The following is a 21,377-nucleotide window of genomic DNA, read 5'->3' as shown; positions in this document are numbered from 1 at the left end:
GCTTGCGCAAACGCTTAATGATCTAAGTAAAATATGAATGCCATTTCTAGTACCTGTGATGCCATCAAAGTTATAATGGAAATTGCAAGTAATTTTCCTAAGTTTATCGTACTCGCATTAAAAATTGTGCCTAACACGCGATTAAGCAAATTATACTATCGCGAGCCTCCAATCTCAGTAATATAAGAAGGTTTCGGAAAATCCGGCTAGAATACATCTTAAGCCAACGCACGAGCGGTCGTATGAAAAAATCGGTTCTTGTTTCAGTGTGAAAACGCAGAAAAAATATTTTTTTAAAATAAATTAAACAAATAAAAACTTCAAAATGTTGTCTGTGAAATTGCTGTTACTTGTTGTTGTAATGCAAAGCACCGCTTTTCCCGTTCAAGCGACTGCAGTGTTTGGACATAACATACAACTCGATGAACTGATATCGAAAGCCAATATTTATTATCAAAAACCGTGGGTATTTCGAAATTGGAATGAGGAAGAATAATCGCTTAAGATTAATTATTTTAAAATTATTTAGCGTGAATTCAGGTGTTGGAAGTGATGAACTCATCTTGAACGAAGTGCAAGAGCTGCCTTCGAAAGCAGATGTCAAACTGATTATACATGGATTTACTAGCAGTCGCTCTCATTTCTCCATTACTCCGTTGAGAAATGGTAAGTACGAGAAAAGGCGAGTGAGCCTAAAGAGGCGTGGTAATAATTCATACATTTATCGAGGAGTTGTGGCATCCCTCATAACTAGGCACAACTCCAGTTGCCAAGTCAATTCGTTATCGAGCGCAGTTTTTTGGAATTCTAATTTTGCTAGTCTAGAAAAAAGTGGCTGGTTCCTTTCTAATATTTCGAAATCGACAGGCTCAAAGAACAAAATGACAAGAAATCAGCACTGCATTCCGCCGGTGCGAAATAGGTAGTCACGCCGTCTTTAAATATTGAAAATATATTTCAGAATTGAGTGTTGTGTTGACCGTTGTTCGTTTATTCAAAGAAATTTCGACCGAGCCGCATTTTTAACTCGACGTCTGTGTTAACAGAGATAGTTGCTGCCTCTGACGACTTGGTAATCTCTTGAGATTCATTGTTCAGAAGCCAATGCAACTGCATAGCTCTACAATTTGATGGTGTTTCTGAGGTAGTGACCTTCTTTTCTTAAATTCGGCTGAAAACGCTTTTTCGGGAACATGCGCCAAAACTGAAGAGATGAATTTGAACGAACCTCGGATAGCGCAATGTGATACAGTGAATCAAAATATACTGAACGGGTTATCTAAATAAATATCGGCCGAGTCTTTCGTGTGATAAAGCCATAAACCATTAAATGAAAGGTTTAATGACTTGGAAATGTTAAAGCAGCCCCCAAAATACGTGAGGCTAATAATACTTCACATAGTGCCTAGCGTGTTTTCATATCATAATTTGTGATTATAAATACCGTTTCGGAAAAATCTAATTGGATGCAAAGCTCACTCGAAGCTATTGTGGAAAATTAAATCAAAATACGGAGTCTTTCAAGTTCGAGTTTGAGTATCCATCCAACGAGTATCCTAAAAACGTTGCTAATATATTCCGATTTCGCAATGTGTTGACGGTAAGCCTGATATTTCGCTTTCCGTTAGGGGTGTGAGTGGCAAAAATATATCGATCGATTGATTCGATGCATAGAAAGGCGTATAGATATTTTTCGATACATCAGAGGGTATAAATCCATCGATACCCGATCGATTGCATAGGATATTTCAGATATTATTTCATATGTTAACTACTGCATCAAGCAAAAAAAAAACGTAGATATCATATAAAATAAAATTTTCAAGCAATGACAAATTCTTTTTTTAGAAATACTTTTGATTGCATGTCTGTTCTCTTATTATTTATTAACTTAAAACGCGATTTAATTTAATGTGGAGAAAATGAACGGGGTGATTAAAGCGAATCTTAAAAAATCGAAGCTACTGAAGTAAATTACTTCATTTATCAATTTGTTTTTGCTTGAATGGCAAACTTTAAATAACGAGTTTTTGCCAAAACACAAAAATAAACCTCCATGCCATACTTTAAATATCACTCTGAAAGTCTCGTCAGAAAAACAGCGATATTTTTGAATCATCGATGTTTTTCCAGCATTTCCACTCTCCTTTACAGCAACGATATTTTCAACTGAATAGTTAGCCGGCACTGCTGGTTTCTGCCTAACCGACTAAAATTTTTCCATAATTTCTTTTATTCCTGTCTATGTGAGATGACTATAAAGACGAAAATAATCCTATATTTGCATTTCTCAACCGAAATGAAGATCATTTCAGTAAATTATAGATTTTCTACTTAACATCTTTCAATAGAGAGGCTATCGAAATGTTACAGGCGCTCGAACTTGCGGCGTTAATGATTCATAATGTCCATATGCTTTACAATCTTTAGTTATGTATTGGCTGATCAGTTACACGCAAGAGAGTTATCATGCCATGCTACGTTAAGTGAGCCAAACTAGCTCGTTACTGCTTCTTGACGAACTTTTGAAATATTAGACAGGTTGTTATAGAATTTACGGTTTGCCGTTTGGACCGTTGCCGATCCAGTTCATCTGTTACTCCTCGTTAAACGATTTTGTTTTAAGTACAAGCCCATTGATCAAACTGACACTTATATCCCTAAGAACATCATTATCTAAACCTAGTCCCATGCCACGCAGGATTGTAACAGAGAAGTTGTCTGACAGACTCTTCCTCCACCTCATTCTTGCAGCTTCTGTAATAGACGAAATGAGGTAAGCTCAATCTTTGCGCATGTCGACCCAGGAGACATTGGCCTCTGATCAAAGCAACTAACATAGAGACGCTTTTCCTTGGCCGATTAAGTAGAGTCTTTAAGCGCCTGACTCTTCTTGTAGCATTGAACGTCAGACTATCAACCCATCTTGCGTAGACTGCTGCTTGAACGACGCAGGTTGTAGGAGAGGGCGAGTGGTAGTGCTCTATCTTTCGATAATTCGCCTACCTACAATTCCCTGGTATGCCACGACCGGCATTTGTGAGCAGTGATGGAGTTAGTGACAATCCCACCAAGAGATTTAATCGCTGCTCGGCTATCGGAGTAAATATAGACTAAAGTCCCCAAAAGTAGTCACATTTTTGCCTAATGAGACAGCTACCTCATTACTGGCTAGAATTTTAGCCTGAAATACACTATATTGAGTAGGAAGACGGCCCGAAACGCTTTTTACAGTCAAGCTTTGAGCACTCAGTAAAGAACCGTAGGTAGTATATTATTTTCGACCAGGTAGTCAACCCACTCACATCTAGAAATCTGAATGCACACAGGGTCCGGCACTCGAAGTGTAACCAAGTAAAAAGGTCATAAATTTATTGTCTATGTATTTGGTGCAGGATTTCAGCGATAGAGAACTTCTTTGTAAAGAGTAGTAAGTCCGTTTTTTTCAGCATTGACTAAATTTTTTTAAGAATTTTCCTCACAATTTTGATTGTTTTGACAATTCCACAACTATTTTGATTTAAAAATATGATCCAAAACATGGTGAAACTTAAAAACTATTGTGAACTAAAAAAAAAATTATGATATGTAATAATCCCATTCAGCTAATACAACTCACGTATCACACAAATTTTATCCGTATGGATTTTGATCCGGATGTAACGATTCGATCCCTGACTGATAACTGAACAAAACTGCAGTAAGCAGTAAATTTTGACAGACTTGTAATGAATTGAGCATTATATATAAGAAAAGGACTTTCAGTCCAATACACTCAAAAAAATTAAAGGGCCAACTTGCCCTGCAAATGAAACACTAAAGGATCAAAGTTAGAATTTACAAGGTTTATTTACTACAAAGGTAAATGTTACAAGCTACCGTTAATGTCCACTACGCAACTGCCCCCTTGATGTGCGCTGCAGGCCTTTATAGGTTTGGGTCGTTCCGCTGCCTTCAGGTGCGCCGCGTCTTGGTATGCTGGCTCCGCCCCTAGCTTCCCACGGTTGGCATGCACTGGTGGCATGTGCAAGTATTTCACAATCGTGTGAAACATAATTTGCTGACGCTGCGTCTGGCTCCGTTCTTAGTGCGTTAGCATTAGTACGTGGTACCTGATATGTAACTGGCCTTGACTTAGGGTGTTGGGTTGTCCTATAGAATAACAGCGATTATGCTGATGCAGCGGCACGTGTATCGGTAAGGTGTGGGAATGCAATATGTTGGGTACCGCAGCGTGTTAACTCCTCCCCCTTTAAATATCTGCGTCCCGCAGATTAGGTGACGAAGGACGTTTCTCGATCCTTCGACTAAGTGGGTTCTCGATTTTTATTTCGGGTAAGTGGATCCTTGCTGTGAGCTTCCTCCAGATAAACCAAATTATCACCATAAGTAACAGTAGTCCCGATCCCTCGGATAATATGAACCAATTCGTCTCAGATTTAAGGTGCTTCAATATTTGCAAGTTGTCAATTGCCATTCCATGTACCAGATCGAGGTTTATAGCCATTGTGCGGTTTGTGACGCTAGTTAGGATTGGTGGGAGCACCTGAACTCCTGAGGTGGTAATGCTTGAGTATGTTTGGTTGTTGATTACTACCGTCTCGTTGTCTACACGGAGAATATAGGAACCGTTAAGATTAGTAGTGGTTTTACCTGAACTTATGTTGCCAACGAAATTGTTTAGGAAAATAGTATCATCTTTGATTACTTCGACGGTAGATGCGTTGCTTGTCAAGTAAGGACAACTTGTTTCTCCGCCCTTGAGGAGACGAGCCAAACAACCAGCCTCCGGTAGCAGGTCCAAGGATTTCTTTTCACATACCATTGCTGAGGATAGGTGCAAACAGTCTCCCCTTATGCCAAACGTCTCCTGTTTGCTTATAAGGATAGTTTTGTACGCCAATTCTATCCGATGGCCCTTCTGGACATTAGCTCGTGTGATAAGGTGGTTGAATCTTTCCTCCGTGACCTTAGGCAGAGATAACACGTACAGCAATAGCGTGTTGTTGGTGTAGATCGAAGGTTTGCTATACTCGATGGCTTCAATGGCATTACTGTATGGAAGGATGTCAATCTCGCCAACAAGCTGGTTAACTTCTTCCTTGCTTAAGAGATTGCTATTGACGATGCCCGCCTTAGCCATTTGGCAGGCGCGTATCAGCTCGTTCACGTCTTCCTTCAGAATAGCTATCTTGTTTTGGACATCCTGCTCGAGCCTTTCCCTGGTTCTTCGATCGACGACGTCATTTGTGATCGTCACAACGCTGTTTAGCTTCTGCAATACTTCGTTAGTTTTTTTGAAAATTGCATTGTTTACCTTGTATTGCCTGTTACTATTTTGGTTAAGGGAGTTTTCGTTGTTAAGGACCTTATCCCAGTCGAGCGCATCTGGTGACCCAGCTATCCATTTCCAGGCAGACCCTATCCAATTGATGGATCGCTTCGATCTCGCAAGTTTGTGCCCTCTCAGTTCATCCAAGTGTGTGCGAATTCTGTTTAGTTGGAACAGCAGTACTTCTGTGGTTGTTGTTGTTTCATTGAGGTTGGTTAGTAAATGTTCCAGTTGATTCGTTGTCAAGTCATAACGCTCTAGATCTATAACGTGAATGAGCTTAAAGTGTCCATCGATGATCCAGCCATACCCATCTCGTATAGTGGCCAATGGTGAGCCTATTTCAAATATCTCATAAGAGTGCGCAGTTGCGCAGAGGCAGATGCTATGAATTATAGTAATGTTAGTAAATTGTTTGCTTACATAAAAAATGGAAAATTATTATCTTAGTGCCTATTTTACTAAGCTATTCTATGGAATTTCAAATAATTCATTCGAACAAAATTATCATCTTAGTGTCTACTTTACTAAGCTATTCTATTTCTATTTCTATTTCAAATATCTCATTCGAACAGTAAATTTCTTAAGAGTATGCGAACTTAGTGTCTACTCCTTATTCTAGGGACTTATCCTAGTTTTGAGTTGCGCAGTGGAGGGTGAATTAGTAAAAGCTGGTGAAGTCTATTGTGTTAAAAAAGGTTTTTCTATTTTCGTTAGTTGGGAACCCAGTAGTGAAGTAGTTGGTTGGGAGTTGCTTTAAGCTCGATTAGTGTTATTTTAGTTATCGAAAGGTTTAAAATTGTTAGTTGGTTATGAAAAAATTTCAAATTGTTAATTAGTTAATTTGTTAGTAAATTTAATTAAAATTTTTTCTTTTTTCTTTTTTTTTTATAGTTCTTTTTTTATATTAGTATTTAATTTAAATTTTTTTCTTTTTGCTTTTTTATTTATATATATTTTTTTTTTTTTTTTTTTTTTTTTTTTTTGCCTTTTGCGTATGTTTGCTTTTCCATATTTTTGGACCCATCTTTATTTGTTGTAAAAAAAATTGTGTTTTAAATTTTTGCATTGGAATATGGGTATTAACTTGACTATGGAAGGTCCGCGTTGATCCCTTTTAGTCGCAAGCGTTTATGATTGCAAGCGACCTACTCATGGCACGGATGACTTCACGCAAGTAAGCAGAAGATCATTTTGGGGGAATTGAACCCCTCCGCATCGGTTACCACACACCAGTGAGAAAAATGGAATTGAACCACTATAACTTCAACGGCTACAGGCGCGTTAACGCTTGCATTCGTACCTCCGAATTCTACTGATCTTAAGCTTCTTATTAACCCTTTGACCAATGGTATCTCATACTTTAATGCTTAGTGATTTAGTAATTTTTTGGTAGCATTCTTTTTGTTTTTTGTTTTTTCTTTTTCTTTGCACCTTTTAGGTGTTTGTGTACAACTTAGTTGCGTAATTTTGCATCGGAATGTAGGCGTTTCTCTCAGCTGACATTGGAAGGCTCGCGTTGATCCCTTTTAGCCATAAGCGTTGATAGTTGCAAATGGCCTACTCATGGCACGAGTGGCTTCACGTCAATTAAAGCATAGACCTCGTGGTGGAGTTGAACCACACCGATTGCAATCATTCGAACCATCGAGTTATTTGGAATTGAACCAACATCTGACGACATCGGCTGCAAAAAATTTGCACCCATACCCTGGGGCCAGAGAATCTAAGCATAAGATTTGCCTTGTGACCAATGTTATCTTTAGATGTTTTTTACATCCGCTTTGTGGAACTTTTTTCCTGTTTGCGTTAGTATTGTTGCGTTTCGATTTTCTTCAATCGTTTCTTTTTTATATAATGGCTTTTGTTTGGCCTTAATTTGTTTGTTTGAAATGAACACCTCATCTCCGGTATCGAAAGAACGCGGAGGGGTGCGTTTGGTGTTCAACCTCGCGTTTCTGACCTCTTGCTCCCTTTCTAATAGAGCTTTTATATCCTCCATGGTTTTTTCCCTGAAATTTACCAAACCCTGATAGTTTATTCTTGAGGTCCGGTTGAGAAATATGTCCGCCGGTTTTCGCTTGATAACGGAGTGAACGGTGTTGTTATACCTGTCTACAGCAATTGAAATGCGTTCTTTAGGGGTGGGCCGGCGAAACTCAACCGAAATACAGCGGTACATTTCTATCAATGTTGAGTGTAAACGCTCAACCTGACCATTACTTTCACTTCTTTGTGTTGGGGTTTGATAAACCTCTATACCTAGTGATCGGATATAGTTTAGGACAAGAGGGGTTAAAAATCCCCTTTCATTGTCCATAACTAGCATTTTTGGCACGGAAAAATAGTGCAGGAGAACAGTAAGCTTCCTCCGAATGTGAATTGAAGATTTATTTTTTATTGGGAATAATTTAGCAAATTTCGTAAATTTGTCGATTGCGCTAAGATATTTCTGCTTCTCCATCTCAAAAATATCGATGTGCAGAATTTCGCAGGGATAACTAGGTACAGGCGTCTGTTGAAGGAACGGTTTCGAGGGATGCCTGTCGTATTTGTTTAGTTTGCAAGTATCGCATTGCTTGACATAGTCTCTGATCTGTCTGGACATTGAAGGAAAGTAAAATTGTTCAAGTATCTGTATTTTATTCTCGCGAGGGTTTCTATGGGCTCGCCTATGCTCTTTCTCGATTATTTCATATATCCTGTCAGGAATTGTAACATCTTCTACTAATCGCTGTGTTATCCTGATTCTGTATCTCCGGAAGTTATTAACATATGTGTCCTGCAGTGCGGCGAGGTGTTCTTCGGGAATTTTAATTCCATTTATTACGTTCGGGTTGAGGCACTCCCGTAAGATATTAACCAGTGCGTTGACATCGGATTCAGGAAATGAAACGTAGTATCTACTGTAGCCTGGATAAGGATGTTCGAGGCATCGAGGGCGATCTCCATTTCTAAAAATAATCTGGTTTCGAAACACGTTAAGGGGGGCCTCCACATGTGGTACTAGGTCTGAGCTGTCTTGATCGGCTGAGTGCATCGTGCCTTCGGAGGTCGCGTCGATTTCCGGTTCTGCACTTGTTGTAGGCTCTTGACCCGATACAGATGGAGGTTGAGCGACAACAGACTCATTCAATATGTTACACTCGGTTTTGAGGCGAGAAAGAGCATCGGCAACCAAGTTCGATTTTCCCGGTTTATAGATTAGTTCGCAATTATACTCCTCAATCCTTGCTTTCCATCGTTTAAGCTTGGCGTTATAATTGCGACAGCTTAAGGCAAAGGTTAAGGGTTGATGATCAGTATTTATCCTTATCTTTTTGGCACCGTACAGATACGACCTCAAGTTGTCCAATGCCCAAACAATAGCTAACATTTCTTTTTCATTGGTGGCGTAGTTTTCCTCAGCCTTGTTCAGCGAACGAGAAATGTATGCGATTGGTTTGTCTGTACCTATATCTCCCTGGGACAGGACTGCACCAATTGCGTAGTTTGATGCGTCAGTGGTTAGGTTAAATGGATTGCCAAAATCAGGAAATGCCAGAACATCAGCGGAGGTTAGCATACGTTTTAGATCAGTAAAAGCTTGTGAGGCCGCGCTGTCAAGTTGTATTGCTACTTTCCTTGATGCATTTGCCCTTATTTGTGCATTTTGCCCGCGCGTTAGGTTTGTTAGGGGCTTAGCTATTTTTGCATAGTCCCGGATGAACTTTCGATAGTAGGAGGTCATTCCCAGAAAACTTTTTAAATCTTTTAAATTGCATGGTGGCAAGATCGAGTTCATGGCCTCGACCTTTTTTGGGTCAGGACGAACTCCTTCGGGAGTGATGATATATCCCAAGAATTCGACCTCTGTCTGCAGGAAACACGTTTTTTCTAAATTCACTTTAAGGTTGGATTGTAGTAATTGGGAAAATACCATTTCAACATTCTTCAAATGATCGTCAACATCCTTGCCGAACACAATGATATCGTCTATATAGACGTAGCAGATTTTGCCAATGAATTGTTTCAATACGTCGTCGATCATGCGTTGAAAAATGGCCGGCGCGTTTTTAAGGCCGAAAGGCAATCTCAAAAACTCATACTTTCCGTTCATCGTTGAGAAAGCAGTTTTCGGTACGTCGGATTCTTTCATAGGGATTTGGTGGAACCCAGAAGTCAAGTCAATGGTTGTGAAGTATCGAGAGTTACCAAGGCTACACAAGGTAGCGTTTATATCAGGAATAGGGTAGGTGTCGGGGATAGTTACGGCGTTAAGCCTTTTGTAATCTATCACCATACGGTACTGTTTCTCTCCATTTGGCTTAGGTTTTTTAGGCACCACCCAAATAGGAGAGTTATATGGGCTTCTGGATGGTCGAATAACTCCTTCTTCCAACAACTCGTTCACTTGTCGGTCGACCTCCTCTCTCATACAAGATGGATACGGGTAGCTTTTGCTATAAATAGGTTCATGAGTTGTTGTCTTGATTTCAGCGCGTACACAAGTGTCCACTAGTTCCTTTCCATTTAGGGGTAAGAAAAGATTGCTAAATTTACCAATAAGGTTACGCACTTTCCCTTCTGTTTGAAGTGGGAGATCCTTAGACAACGTATAATTCACCTGCGTGGACATTCGGGCTTTCAATGGAATTTTGTATTTGTTTACGGCTAGGATGTTCGATTTCCTATCAACTATAGCGCCTATATCCCTAAGTGTGTCGTCTCCTATGATTCCGTCAAATGACGTCAATCCTGGGAGTACAAAGAAGGTTGTCTCGGAGTCATTACCTACGTCCTTAAATAGGTTTAAATTAATTTTCTCTTTTATGGTAATATTTCCGCCAGCTGATCTAACGGAAAAGGGATTGTCGACTGGATTGCCTTGCCTTACGACCGTTCGGCTAATAAAATTTTTGTTGGCACCAGTGTCGATCAGAAAATCTAGGGTGCGGCCGTCTGGTAGTACATACTCTATGTAAGGTATGCTAGATGTCCGTCGGATAAAAAATTCTCCTCCTGTGCGTCTTGTGTATCCGCTACATAGTTATTCACTTCGTCCTTGGTGTTTTCTGTTTCTATATTGAACAGCTTTTGCTGTTTCCGCGGAAGGTTGTCTGACCTTGCACCCCGCTTAAAGGGATTTGGCCTATTCATGTAATTTATTCTACGTGTTTGGACAGATTGGTCTATGTCCATTTTCTCGACGGGTGACTGAGAGGTTGTTGGAGGATCTCGTTTAGGTACAGTGTATCCACCTCGATTTTCAAAGGGATATCGTCGCTCTTGGGGACGATAGGTTATCCTTGGTGGTAGCGGGGGTGCTTTATTGCCCTCTAGGCCATGCATGCGTTCTGGCATCGTATTCATAGGTGCGACGATGCGATTATTGAATCGCGGAGAATGCACTGTGTAATTCCTTAGGTTTGTATTTTGTATTTCGAGGCACCTTGAATATGCCTCGGGTAGAGTTTTTGGGCGCTGAACCAGGAGCATCTTCGAAAGATCCCCATTCAACCCGCGGATAAAAACATCCAATGCGCGGTTTCTGTACGTGTCTATAAGTACACGCACTGTTTCCTGAGAATAATTCTCAGTTTTAAGTTTGTTGATAATCAACGCAAATTGGTGATTCACGGCTCCGTAGAAATCATCGAGCCGTGAATTCTTTTGAGAGAGTTGGTGGAGTTGGTACTCCAAGGTGCAGATGTCTCGTTTGTCTGCATAATGGAGCGATAGACACTCCTTCATGGCGGCCCAGTCAGTGTCAAAAATGCTATACGATATGAGGGCAGTATCGGCGGGGCCTCGTATTTTTTGGCGAATGTGCTGTAAGATTGCACGATAGATTGGCTTACTCTTTACCGGCTCGAAATCGGTAAGGATGCTTTCAACAGCGTGCACCCATGATACAAACATTGTTGGGTTGCCATTGAAAATTTGTAACTCCTTTACGGAGTCAGGAAGCCTCGAGATATCTCTTAGCTCCTCCTCAGTTGTTGGAGCTCGGGGTTGAACGTGAGCTTCCACCGTACTTTGAGCAGGAGTAGCAGCTTCTATCGAAGCGACCCGGCTTTGGAGTGTGTCCAAGCACGATACACGCCTCTCTAAACCATTTAGTTGTTCCATGAGTGCATTCACTGCACCCGTCAAATTCGTCACCGTAACTTGGAGTGAATCCTTCCTGGAAAAGCTAAGACGAGAAGAGAAAAAATATATAGCGGTTACTTACAGAATCTCTGTTAGCATTAAAACTTTGATTTTCTAGCCCTTGGCTGTTCGACTATTTTCCACTTTCACTTTTGTAGCTCTTGGCTATTTAAAGGAGAATTTATTTTTATTTTCCCTTAGAACTTTTTTTTCCACTTTCACTTTCGTAGCCCTTGGCTGTTTAAAAATTGTATTACACTCTTTATTAAATTTTTCTTCTCTTTTTTATTTGTAACTTTTTTCTTTCACTTATTTTTGTAGCTTTTTTAGCTTTTACACTTTTTAAAAATTTTTTTTTTTTTTTTAATTTTAGCGACTCTTTTCGCTTTATTTTCTAGCTCTTAGCTAATTCCAACTTATTTTGTCACTTCACTACTGGTCCCTGCTCGGGCTCCAGAAAAGGACTTTCAGTCCAATACACTCAAAAAAATTGAAGGGCCAACTTGCCCTGCAAATGAAACACTAAAGGATCAAAGTTAGAATTTACAAGGTTTATTTACTACAAAGGTAAATGTTACAAGCTACCGTTAATGTCCACTACGCAACTGCCCCCTTGATGTGCGCTGCAGGCCTTTATAGGTTTGGGTCGTTCCGCTGCCTTCAGGTGCGCCGCGTCTTGGTATGCTGGCTCCGCCCCTAGCTTCCCACGGTTGGCATGCACTGGTGGCATGTGCAAGTATTTCACAATCGTGTGAAACATAATTTGCTGACGCTGCGTCTGGCTCCGTTCTTAGTGCGTTAGCATTAGTACGTGGTACCTGATATGTAACTGGCCTTGACTTAGGGTGTTGGGTTGTCCTATAGAATAACAGCGATTATGCTGATGCAGCGGCACGTGTATCGGTAAGGTGTGGGAATGCAATATGTTGGGTACCGCAGCGTGTTAACTTATATATAATTGACAAATGGAGGGACCTACAGTTTTAAGCCGACTCCGAACGGCAGATATTTTTATGAGGAGCTTTTTCATGGCAGAAATACACTCGGAGGTTTGCCATTGCCTGCCGAGGGGCGACCGCTATTAGAAAAATGTTTTTCTTTTTCTTTTAATTTTGGTGTTTCACCGAGACTCGAACCTACGTTCTCTCTGTGAATTCCGAATGGTAGTCACGCACCAACCCATTCGGATACGGCGGCCGCCATTGAGCATTACTGACTTTAAAATAGGGCAGTAGTGTACATGAATTTTTGGAGCACTGTAAGTGAACACTGAGTATTTATTTGGAACTTGATACTGAGTACCAAGAATCGATGGTGAATACAAATATCAATTAATTACTCAGTGCTGAGTACTTTTGAACACTCAGTATCTATACTTATAAGAATCAGTTATTGCCGATACTTTTGACTATCGAATGCTTACCAAATTTAATCATCGATTCTGTCCGGTACTAATATAATGCATAGAATGACATAATTTTAAGTGTAGTAAGAAAATTTAACTTGTTTTCTTTTATAATACGACTAACGTTCAAGATAATATTGGCAGTTCAATTGTAACGATTTCATACTTTCTTATTTGCAATTATACTAAACTTGGTGGTCACCCCTTCTACAAGTACCCTATGATCAAAAAGTACCGAGAAGTTGATGTTGATTGTTTTCTTCGATTGCCAAGGCGTAGTGCACCATGAGTACCTTCCATCGGGCCAGACAGTCAATAAAGATTATTATTTATCCATTTTGAAGCATTTGAGAGATGCTGTACGTCGCAAAAGGCCGGAAATGTGAGCTAACAATTTTATATGATGATAACGCGCCATCGCACCGAGTCCAAATTGTGCTGGATTATTTGGCCAAACACCAAGTAAATACCATCGTACAAGCACCGTATTCACCTGATAGGGCCCGTGCGACGTCTTTTTGTTTTCCAAGTTGAAGTTACAACTTCAGTCGATAGAAGAGATCAAAGAGAATGTGACAAAGGAGCTGAAGGTTATCTCTTCGTCGGTCTACCAAAGGTGCATGGAGGACTGGGTTAAACGTTGACACATGTGTGTTGCTTCAGGCGGGTCATATTTTGAAGGAGATAAAATAAATTTGCCTCAAACTTAACTCTGTTTTGTTTTATTTAAACATTCCCGGTACTTTCTGATCACTTTCAAAATGTTAATGTATTACATTACAGAAAAGAAAAATATTTGAAAAGTTTTAACGCTGACATTAATTTTCTTTGAAGCATATCTTTCTAAAGGTAAGGACAACGTGCTGCTCGCCGACTGGTCTGATGCTGCAGCTCTGGATTATCCGACCACTCGTAAAGCCGTTGCACAGGTTGCGAAACATTTTGCCAAGCAATTGAAAGATTTTCTAGAGTAAGTAAAAAGTAAACGATGTAACAAAATTGAGCAGTAATAATCCAAAAAAGGGTTGTAAAGTATCTTCATACATATCGCCTTAATGTTTATGGGCATATATTAGTTGCCTTCGATTCGCCAAGCGTTAGCGAGTAGTGAAAAGATGAGGGAACTGGTATAAGGAGCCAAATGTTAGTAGCACTGGAAAGTAGGTGCCAAAAATTACATTTTTTGGAGACTCTTAATGAGCTTAATGAGTCTGGATAAGACTGCGTTCATACTGGCCATTGTTGCTTCTACTCGTTACTTGTGATACTCGTTCTTGTCAATATTTTGTATTGGCTATAAACCAAAAACTAAACGTTGCCATTAACGATAACTTCGTTACTGCTTTCACATGCAAATTTTCCATCAAGTTGGCAGAGCCCAAACATGGCGAGCAGAGAAGTGGCGAATCGTAGGCGCCTATTCATTCTTTTGAGTACTGTGAGTCAGCACTGAATACATTTCGTCTTCAGAAAAGTTTAATTTTTTATGCAACATTTTATTCCTTCTAATATCTGCTGCCGATTACACTAGTCTACAAGGAAAAGTATCCGAAATAATTGAAACTAATATCTGCTTCTCTGTCCATGCAAAATTCGGATTGATAACTAAAATTAATTTATTAGTTTGAGTTTTCGAGATATCCTAACCTAAAAGTGCAAAAAACCCCATTTTTGCCCATATTTGAGGTTATGTAGCCTTGCAGATGTTTTCTTTCACCAAAATTAAAGGATGGCATCTTTAAATACAATTCTTCTTTTTTCAAATGGCGTTTTGTTTGCTCAAATATCATTTTTTTTCGCAGAGATATCGCATTTTGAAATTTTCATGTTTCGAAATTTTCCTACACCTGAAAATCGATTAAGATAACATAGACATGATATAGTCGCTTACTAATTTTCTTGGGTTTGAGGACCTGAAATATATGGATTAATAGTATGTAAATTTGGAGTTTGTGGGAAAGCCTGCTTGCGGTTATGTGGGTTAGCCTGCTCGCGGTATGATAGGGGTGGTTTCTAGGGGTTAGGGCTGTGTGTGACTCGGTACCCAAAGGTTAGATAGTGTAGGGATGTGGTGAGTCAGCACACTTATGGTGTGAGACAAAATTTTAAGAAAAATAAGACTCAATTCAAGAAAATTAGTAATCGACTATACATGTCTATGTTATCTTAATCGATTTTCAGGTGTAGGAAAATTTCGAAACATGAAAATTTCAAAATGCGATATCTCTGCGAAAAAAAATGATATTTGAGCAAACAAAACGCCATTTGAAAAAAGAAGGATTGTATTTAAAGATGCCATCCTTTAATTTTGGTGAAAGAAAACATCTGCAAGGCTACATAACCTCAAATATGGGCAAAAATGGGGTTTTTTGCACTTTTAGGTTAGGATATCTCGAAAACTCAAACTAATAGAGCAATTCTGAGGCCAGATTTGGATTCAGCGCATCATAAACCTTCGGAAATATATAGTCTGGTTTCTGGGTCTGAATGTTGGTTAAATTTTGTCGGCCTGTGTTATTTTTTAACTCATTCATTCCGGCTGCCTATAAAATTCTCTTTCTTAATAATAATAAAAATAAAATAATTAGTTTAATGCTTCTATGAGCAACAAAATGCCTCGATCTGCCCTAATGTAAAATATATGCACAGGTTAAGTAATGCTTAATAATGTTAAATAATCTAACCTCCGCTCATTTCATTAGCAAGCACGAGATCGCTCCCGCTGACGTGCACATCATCGGTCATAGTTTAGGTGCACACATTGCCGGCAATCTTGGTGATTACTTTAATGGCAGTCTGGGTCGTGTGACTGGGTTAGACCCGGCTTTGCCACTTTTCACTCCGCTCTCAAGTGATGGCCTGCACCGCTCAGCTGCGCAATTTGTCGATGTAATACACACCGATTTTCCCGTATTTGGCGATGGCACTCCACGCGGCAACATCGATTTTTATCCAAATTTTGGAAACACCCCACAACCAGGGTGTGGCGATATGGATGTGCTGTTGATAGCCAAGCAGTTGATATTTGAGCAATGTAAGTACATATGTATATACAAGGTGGCGCAAAATTATTGATCAATAATAAATTAATCATTCTATCGGAAGATTTATAATTTTTGCAAATGGCGTTGAACGCGTTGTCATATTTTGCACCTGTGAACTAGACAGCTGTAGTAGATAAGCAGACAAGCACCGTCAAAGCAGGCCAAAATAAAGATTTCCAACACTCAAACTCATTTTTTTTCTATTTAGCAAAAATTGATTCGAAAACAAAATTGGATGATTAACTTTGCGCCACCTTGTTCACTCGACCATAAGTAAGTACTTACGTACATACGTACATACTTACAAACACACGCACACAGCTATTCGAAATTAAATGTAACCAGATTATATAACTAGGCCTTCGATTTCGCTAAAATTCGTGCTCAAACTGATGGAAATGTACTTGGAAAAGTTTTCACATTTTTTTCACAGAAGTTATGGGTATGGAAAAGATCAAAGAAGTCCTTAATAAGAAGTACTACAACATTTTCAAATCCGATTTGAATAGATAGCTTATCGTTGTGATGGCTTTAAGTCTGATGGTATTTCAGTTTGATTATCCTCACAATTTTTTACACAAAATATAAAAAATACTTTTTTAAAAGGGTCTAGTTTGTAATTTTCAAATTTAATTTTAACTAAAATCATTAAAAATATTGAAAAATAACCTCTTAAACAAGATATTTTCCGAGACTTCTGAGGTATGACTGTTTGAAGATGAACTACCAAACAAAAAAACAAAAAAAATTACCGAATGTAAAAAATAAATACCCAGGAAAATTAAGTGGTTAGGGGTACTTGAGGCCCGAAAAAATGATGATTTTAAATAATTTTTTTTTGCTAGTCAATTGCTTTATTTTACAAAAATAAAAACATAGCAATAATACATCATATTTCTACTTGACTTTAGCAAAATTTAAAAAAAAAATTAATAATTGTAAAAGTTATCGCTGTTTGTGTGGATCCCATTTCTTCAGAAGTCCCTTGCTGTGATCGTCACAAGTCCTTGGAGATTCACCTAAAATCAATCGGAGAAGTGAAATTAGTTTTATTAATAGATAATATTGTGCCTGATCGAAGTTTTTTAAAATTAAATTAAGAATATGGCGGTCTAAGGAAATATTTTTCAGATTTTCGAGAAAAAAACCAACAATTAATTGTTAAAAAAAATCAAAATTTTTGAAAATAAATCCTTCGATCAGGCACGAGTTTTTTTTTTCTTGTTTTTCGAAAGCAGTATACATTTTTTTGAAATCTACCGAGCAGTTTTTAACTTACACTGAACACCAGTTCAAAAAACATGGTTTTGAGAAAAACGCATTTAAAGTTTTGCTATCGATTTATGTAAAGGTGTACGAATTATTGAATTACTTACACTGCGTCATCTATTCCTGGGCCATACAATAGTTCTTCAGCCGTCAAAGCAGCTTCCAAAATATCGTTGTGCTGTTGCCTACGTAGCATTCTACCTTCTCGAGTGTCATCGTTAGCGCGCTTATCTGCCACTTTCATACGTGCAGCATCCATTTTTTCAGCATACGAACGCTCCGGAGCGCCCGAGCACCCTTTGTTAATTGTTGAATAACTCGAAAAGTAGTAGGGACATGAGGGAAATGAAATGGCTGATGACCTTGCAAAACAAGGAGCAAATATGCAACTTACTGGTCCTGAGCCTTTCTGTGGACTGACAAAAGGCCACATTAATGAATTCCTTAGGAAATGGGAAGAAAGAAATCTTGCCGCACACTGGCTAAACTGTGCCGGTCAGCGTCAAGCCAAACTATTCCTACGTCCCAACAAAGGAATATCTGACAAACTTCTCTCACTAAACAGAGTTGATCTGCGTCTTTTAACAGGATACCTTACAGGTCACTGCAGCCTGAGGTACCATCTAAATAATATTGGTCTATCTGAGACCAATGTCTGCCGCTTTTGCGAAATGGACATAGAAAGCTCAGAACATGTGCTTTGTGAATGTCCTGCGTTGGGCAAACAGAGACCACCACCTTGGTGGTATCGTAGTATCTCCATGCAATCTTTGGAACAACAAGCCCAAAATTGTGCTAAAATTTTTAAAAAGCCTAAAACTCTAGGGTTACAAAATAGACCTTTCACAATAGATCAGCTTTGGTCGCAGTGCGTAATGGCCTTCTAATAATAATAATAACTCGAAAAGTATTTGTCGGATTCACTTCAAATTTTCACACAACATTTTTAAGTTTTTATACTTTAAGAAAATGAAAAAACAAAAAAAATTATTGTAATTTTTTGAAGATTCTGACTACCCCTAACTCTTTATGGTAATGTTTTAAACTATAAAACATGCCACATGGAACGAAATATGAAAAATTAAAAGGTAGTTCCTTATAAAACAATATTTTGTGGGAAACATTATCAAGGTAATCAAACTGAAATATTATTAGGCTGTCACTTTCTTTCCATCTAGGAAAGAATGGAATAAGGGATTCTCACTAAACAACTTCGACACTACAGCCTATACAGATGACAGTAAAATGGATTATGGTGTTGGAGCTCAAAGACTTAAAATTGAAAATCCTATGCGTCTCTCTAATACCAACAGTGTCTTCCAGGTGGAAGTGGGGGAGCTTTGTATGCTACTAATCGCAGATCCCTCTTTTAGGGGTAATATCGATATTCTTTCGAATGGTCAAGTTGCAATCCAGGCACTGGATTCGGCGACAACAACCTCTAAACTGGTGGAACAAAGCAGGACTAGCCTGACCACCTTGAGCGAAAACCATAAAGTTACCTAAATCTGGGTCCCGCGACATCGGAGCATTGAAGGTAATCAAAAAGCAGATGAACGGGCAAGAAAACGATCTGCCATGAATAACGCTCTTACAGAATCCGTATTCACACCATTAGGTGCAGTCAAGAGTACAATTTATATGGAGAGACCAGACGAAATGCAAAATTAGCAGAACGGGCTACAACCTCAAGCAATCGTCAACATTGATAAACATGAAAGGACGGGACGCCTGGACACTAACGGCAGTCATAACTGGCTTTTGGTCTGTGGGAGAACAAGCAGCCAAAATGGGCATCCCTTACAACACATACTGTCACAGTTGCAAACAACCGGAGAAAGGGGAAACAATCTTCCATTTCCTCTGTGAATGCCCTGCCCTATGGAAGGACAGAATGTTAAAACTGGGCCAACCGCTGTTCGAGAGTCTTGAACAGCTATCTGGCTTAGATGTCAACAACCTGATAAGGTTCCTGAACCGCACATACTGGATATAGTCATGCTGTAAATAACTGGTAAGCAAGTTGGTAACGAGGATGTGGCAACAAAATGGTGCGGAAGCGCTAGTTTGTTTCTGGACGAACCACCACTTAAACTAACCAACCCAACTGTTAGGCTTAAAGCCTTTGGAACGATACCCCATTTACTCAAATCGCTTGTTCAACTTATTCAAGTCCCTTGTTAGGGACTTTTTTTTTTGGATTTTTGCCACCTCTACATATAACTTTTGTGAAAAAAATTTCAAAATTTTTTCAAGCCCATTTCCGTCAGTTTCAGCAAGATCTTGCTCAGCTCTTGTGAGGAATCGGATACGATGGAAACAAGGTAGGAAATCCCCACTTTTTGTTACAGTCAATATGTGAACAACGTAGACAGCTGCAGTATTCGAAGGAACGCGTAAATTCAATATAAAGACTTTCATCGCTCAAATTATAATTTTTTAATTCATAAAAAAGTTATTCAAAAACAAAATTTCATGATTAATTTTGCGCCACCTACATGTAATGCATATATAATATTTTTAAAATCTACTTGCACATGAGTCTGAGTCATATTATATCAAATTGACCAAATTTCATGCTCTACAGACAGCTGCAGCCATAATCGCGCCGTCTTCTTGTATGCCGAGTCTATAGGCCAACCAAAGAATTTTCCGGCAATCTCCTGTACCCTAAATGGCATAAAAGCTTTGAATGTGAATGGTTGTCGGAGGAAAATAAAAACTGGAGCTACGAATCTTGCGGTGGATGAAAGTGAAGTGGTGTATATGGGAGAGGAAGTGTCGAGAAGGTGAGTATATCACATTTTGCACATATTTGTGTTGGAAAAAAATTACAGTTCAATCATTTTACTGGAAATAATTTAGTTACATTTACAAAAAAAAAATTACGTTTCATATTTTATTTTAAACCTTGCAGTGCGACCGGTTATTATTATCTGCCAACCTATGATGCGCCACCTTATGGCATGGGCGCAAGTACGAACTTCTGACTGAAGGCAGCGCCAGCATGAATGGTGTGCAACTTGGCTAAGTAGAAAATATGTGCGCACACAGGATGATTAAGAAGCTTAATATTCGTAAATACACTACCCTAAAAGATTATTGTTCCTTGATTTCTTATTACATGAGACACCCTGTGGGAATTCCACAGTACCCGCAGTCTATACAAGACTAAAGTCCACCACCTTTGTTAATATCAACTTTGTCATCTTTTCAAATATGGACAATTGTTGCCTAAATTTTTCCTTTCTCAAATGGATATCATCAAATTGATAAGATCAAAGGCAAAGAATAAAAAGTATCGTATAGAATAGATATATACATATTTCTACCGATGCACAGTGCGGCCGATTCCCAAAAAGCTGGCCAAAAGTCGAAAAAAAAAGTTTCTAGATAAAGTTTTTTTGTCTTTGGGTAGGCTACAGTAATGCCTTGAGTAGTGAAAACCGTTCATAGCAACGTCCTGTACCCTAAGTATCCTCTGTATTTTCAATCGCAACGTGGCCTTCGTTTGAGCATCGTATTACTGTCGATGAATAGTGAAAGTTGTACACATTTGAAAGATTTTGTAATGGAGTAAATTGAACAAAACCAAATGGAATCATCTTCGGAAGGTTAGTAAAATACGAGAAATCTTTAGTACATACCAATACCTCGACACAAAATTTTTAGCTGCAGCAATACGTAGATACATTTTTTGCAATTTTTTTTATAAAATTTGAGTTTTCAAACTGTATAGTAATACAACGCCGTCATATGCTGCTTTGAAACCTATTAAATGTTACTCAAAAAAGTAATGGTTACTGAATAAAACAAGATTCAGCTGCTACCACTTGCTACCTTGCGACCCCGAAAACATATAAATTTACATGCATCTTGATTATGTTCTTGAATATACGTTATTTCACGTGAGGGGGTGGCCAATAGGGGTGGAAGGGGGTGGATTTTCAAAATTTTAAGATCAAATTCGTAATCAGCGACCCCGACAACCCCCGAGTAAGAAATTTTGAATCAATTAGTTAATTTTTTGAGTTTTGGCCAGCTTTTCGGGAATCGGCCGCACTGTGCGATGGCGGTCAAACGACCGCCTTTGAAATAAACACTATAGTCTTTTCCAGTTCATTGTAATTAATACAGAATTTAGCATAAACAATAAACACAAAATAATTATCATATAATAATTAAAAAACATTTA

At 38.8% G+C, this 21,377-nt stretch overlaps 1 protein-coding gene across 1 annotated transcript; it reads left to right on the top strand.

The window, feature by feature from the left end:
* Positions 1–230: 230 nt before the first annotated feature.
* On the top strand, positions 231–21,334 carry LOC128861318 (lipase member H). The gene is made up of 6 exons (XM_054099364.1): positions 231–462; positions 530–666; positions 13,704–13,839; positions 15,572–15,903; positions 19,770–19,971; positions 20,100–21,334. The coding sequence occupies exons 1-6, from the start codon at positions 326–328 to the stop codon at positions 20,170–20,172; spliced, it is 1,017 nt and encodes a 338-aa protein (XP_053955339.1). The 5' UTR covers positions 231–325; the 3' UTR covers positions 20,173–21,334.
* The last annotated feature ends 43 nt before the right edge of the window (positions 21,335–21,377 follow it).

The sequence above is a fragment of the Anastrepha ludens genome, chromosome 4 (assembly GCF_028408465.1).
Source record: "Anastrepha ludens isolate Willacy chromosome 4, idAnaLude1.1, whole genome shotgun sequence".
In the NCBI taxonomy this organism is placed as follows: Eukaryota; Metazoa; Arthropoda; class Insecta; order Diptera; family Tephritidae; genus Anastrepha; species Anastrepha ludens.
Note: the sequence above shows the minus strand (reverse complement) of the source record. Positions and strands in the feature narration are given on the sequence as shown.

Excerpts from the sequence above, each read along its gene's own strand:
- LOC128861318 (XM_054099364.1), top strand. The coding sequence starts at position 326 with ATGTTGTCTGTGAAATTGCTGTTACTTGTTGTTGTAATGCAAAGCACC. Across the intron at positions 667-13,703 it reads CATTACTCCGTTGAGAAATG|CATATCTTTCTAAAGGTAAG; the intron begins GTAAGTACGAGA and ends TTTTCTTTGAAG. Across the intron at positions 15,904-19,769 it reads GCAGTTGATATTTGAGCAAT|ACAGCTGCAGCCATAATCGC; the intron begins GTAAGTACATAT and ends CATGCTCTACAG.